At 41.9% G+C, this 3,171-nt stretch overlaps 1 protein-coding gene across 1 annotated transcript in view; it reads left to right on the plus strand.

Moving 5' to 3' along the window:
- Positions 1–3,171, plus strand: part of ACTN2 (actinin, alpha 2) — an 80,206-nt gene that overhangs the window by 70,450 nt on the left and 6,585 nt on the right. Inside the window, exons 17-18 of the mRNA XM_010860113.1 lie at positions 691–870; positions 1,746–1,892. Of these exons, the coding sequence (XP_010858415.1) occupies positions 691–870; positions 1,746–1,892 (327 nt within the window). The remainder of the gene's footprint in view (positions 1–690; positions 871–1,745; positions 1,893–3,171) is intronic.

Here is a 3,171-nt window from a genome sequence, read left to right on the forward strand (position 1 = left end):
ATCCATTCATCTTGTCATTAAAAATGGTGATGGGTCTCCTTCTCAGTTTTTAGCCTCTGCAGGACCTAGATTCTAAACCATCCATCCCTAAGGAGGATGTGTGAAGAGTCACAAATACTTGGCATATTCAGAACCTTTAAGGAAAAGTAATCTTTGAATGACAATTGATTTCTGGGTTCATTTTATTACCAAGAACAGCCAAGAGATATTTATTGACCTACTGTTCTTTTTTTTCTCTGAGTCCCCCCTCATGGTGATAAAATGTTGGCTTCTTTCTTAAAGAGGAGAACATCTAAAAATCTAGGAAATTCTTTTGACCGCTGATGAAGCATCTAGTGGTCTGAAATCTGTCTGGCAGCCACATTCCTGCAGACCATCCCCCAGTCTCCTCGAAAAGAGGCCGCTTCAGGCATCCGTCTTCATTGGAAGAGGCTGAAAGGCCTCCTTTCTTCATGGATCTTGGTTGATTTTTTTTCTTTTCCTATTCTCTAGATAGATTAGAACTAGGGCTTCCTTCATGCTGTGGTACTGCCCTATTTCCTACTTCATCTGAAAAATAAGGGACTTTGGCTGCCACCTAAAATGCTGGTGTAGCTGGCATCAGAAGCAGAACCAGGAAGGATGTCGCCCACAGAGTCATTCGAGAGGCTGGCTCACCTTGTCCTCCTCCCCTGCTCTTGCCTCCACCAGGAGATTGCCCGGAGCTCCATCCAAATCACAGGAGCCCTGGAGGACCAGATGAACCAACTGAAGCAGTACGAGCACAACATCATTAACTACAAGAACAACATCGACAAGCTGGAAGGCGACCATCAGCTCATCCAGGAGGCCCTGGTCTTTGACAACAAGCACACTAATTATACTATGGAGGTACAGCTGCCGCACAGGCCTGCGGCGCCCTGGTGTCTGCCTGTGACCATTTCACCTGGTCAGGGTGTTTTCCACCCACATTTGTCTCTATCTGTTCCTGTTTCGTTCTACAAGTATGAACGTGGGGATCGTTAAGCCTTTACTGTCACTGCATGTGAAATCATTTTGTGAAGTAGATCAAGCACTGTGTGTGGGTGATCAGTCGCTCAGTCATGTCCAACTCTTTGCAACCCCATGGACCATAGCCTGCCATGCTCCACTGTCCATGGGATTTCCAAGTCAAGAATACTGGAGTGGGTTGCCATTTCCTTCTCCAAGGCATCTTCCTGACCCAGAGACTGAACCCATGTCTCTTGCATCTCCTACATTGGCAGGTGGATTCTTTACCACTAGCGCCACCTGAGCAGCTCAGATCAAGTGCTATATAGTTGTTATTTATCAACATCATCCTTTGTCATCATTGTTATCACAACAGTGAATTCACTGCACTGCTTTGGAGAAACTCCCAGGAATGGGACTGTTCCATTTCTACCAGTTTGGCCCAGTTTGATCCTTCTGGGAGCCAGTGGGTGTAATCCAGGGCTCATCCTGCTACCTGGTGAATAGAAAGGTGTTCTAGTGACAGAAAGACTGTACACTGTACATTGTATTCTACAAGGTGCTAGTTGTCACTGTTAGAACCCTGCTCCTCACTTCTGAGTATTTCCCACTATAGAATCTTGAAAGAAAGTGCAAAAGTAGAATTTAAAAAAAAATGTATCGAGAAGTCCTACTTGTCTCCCTTTGGGTTGACTCTCCTGTTATGAAAGTGAACAGGCGAGATTGACCTGCCGGGAGAACCTGGAGCTGATAATTTGCTGTTTTTCCCTTGGTAGCACATTCGTGTGGGCTGGGAGCTGCTGTTGACGACTATCGCCAGAACCATCAACGAAGTGGAGACCCAGATCCTGACGAGAGATGCGAAGGGCATCACCCAGGAGCAGATGAATGAGTTCAGAGCCTCCTTCAACCACTTCGACAGGGTACCTCACTCCTACTTATTTGAAAGGCAATGCTGGGGACGTCAAAAGACATATTTGAAATAGCACTCTTGCTGTTATTTTTAAGTCGTCATGTCCTTAAAATTTACTGGGAAACAGGATGATTAAGGCCAGAGGAAAAGAGCCACTGAAATGAAGTGTGCTAAGTTCTGATGTTGCTCAAGGTGACATCAGACAAGGTCTAGGTTTGTGGGCCCTTTTATACAGATCACTTAACAAATGCCTTTGTAGTTGGGAGCAAAGCAAGATTTATTCTAAGTGAAAGTACATCCTTAACAGAATATAGTTGAAGGATTTAGGTCATTTTCTAAGCACTTAAATACAAAGCTCTAATGTACTTTTCCTAATTAACTATTTAGGTAAAGCACCTGATGAAAATTAGCCTACTCTTTTGCCATAAAACTTAATTTTCTTTTTTAACGAACAAAATCAGCTCATGAAATGTTATGAGGAAAATGTATCAACAAAATGATGACCATATAAAAAGTTTCGTGCTACCCTTAAAATATTATCTAATATTTTGATTTGAATATAATTGGGTAAAACCAGTTCTTCACAAGAAAATGCCAAGTTTGCTTATCATTTAGTTAATAGTGACTCTTAAGGCCACATTCCATTTGTTAAAAGATCCCTAACAAAGTATATTTCATTCTTTTGCTCAGGACCCTGTGTATGATTTACAGATATTAGTTAAATGGTTCTCAAAATGCCTGTGGACAAGACCAGCCATATTCAGGCCTATTAATGAGTTCAGAAAGTAGACTTCTGATCAGGGAGCTGAGGCATAAATAAAGTATTATATACAGACATGGATACTAAAGTTATTTTGGCTTCAGCACAGCTGTACTGTTGATACTATCACACTGACCTGACTTCCTTCAGGTCGGGTCTTTTTCCTTCCATGGAGGGAAATAATTGTTCCTGCATATATCACCTGGGCTTTTAGGAGGACAGCTCCGCTTGTTTGGGCCACTTCAGAGAGGGAAAATCCACATCTATTTGAATCCAGGGTAACGAGACTGTCTCTTGCAACAAAGGTGCAAAGGAGGACAATGCAGAACCTGCCAAGTTTAAAAGTTTAAGTAAAGCAACTATAGTCCAATAAAAATTAATTAAAAAACAAAAAACCCAGCTTCCCAGTTGCAGTGAATAATTTTCATTCATCTAACAAGAACTCCTTTCAAACACGTGTATACCTGTGGTGGATTCATGTTGATATATGGCAAAACCAATACAATATTGTAAAGTTAAAAAAATAAAT

The sequence above is a fragment of the Bison bison genome, unplaced genomic scaffold (genome assembly GCF_000754665.1).
Source record: "Bison bison bison isolate TAMUID 2011002044 unplaced genomic scaffold, Bison_UMD1.0 scf7180017864462, whole genome shotgun sequence".
NCBI classification, from domain to species: Eukaryota; Metazoa; Chordata; class Mammalia; order Artiodactyla; family Bovidae; genus Bison; species Bison bison.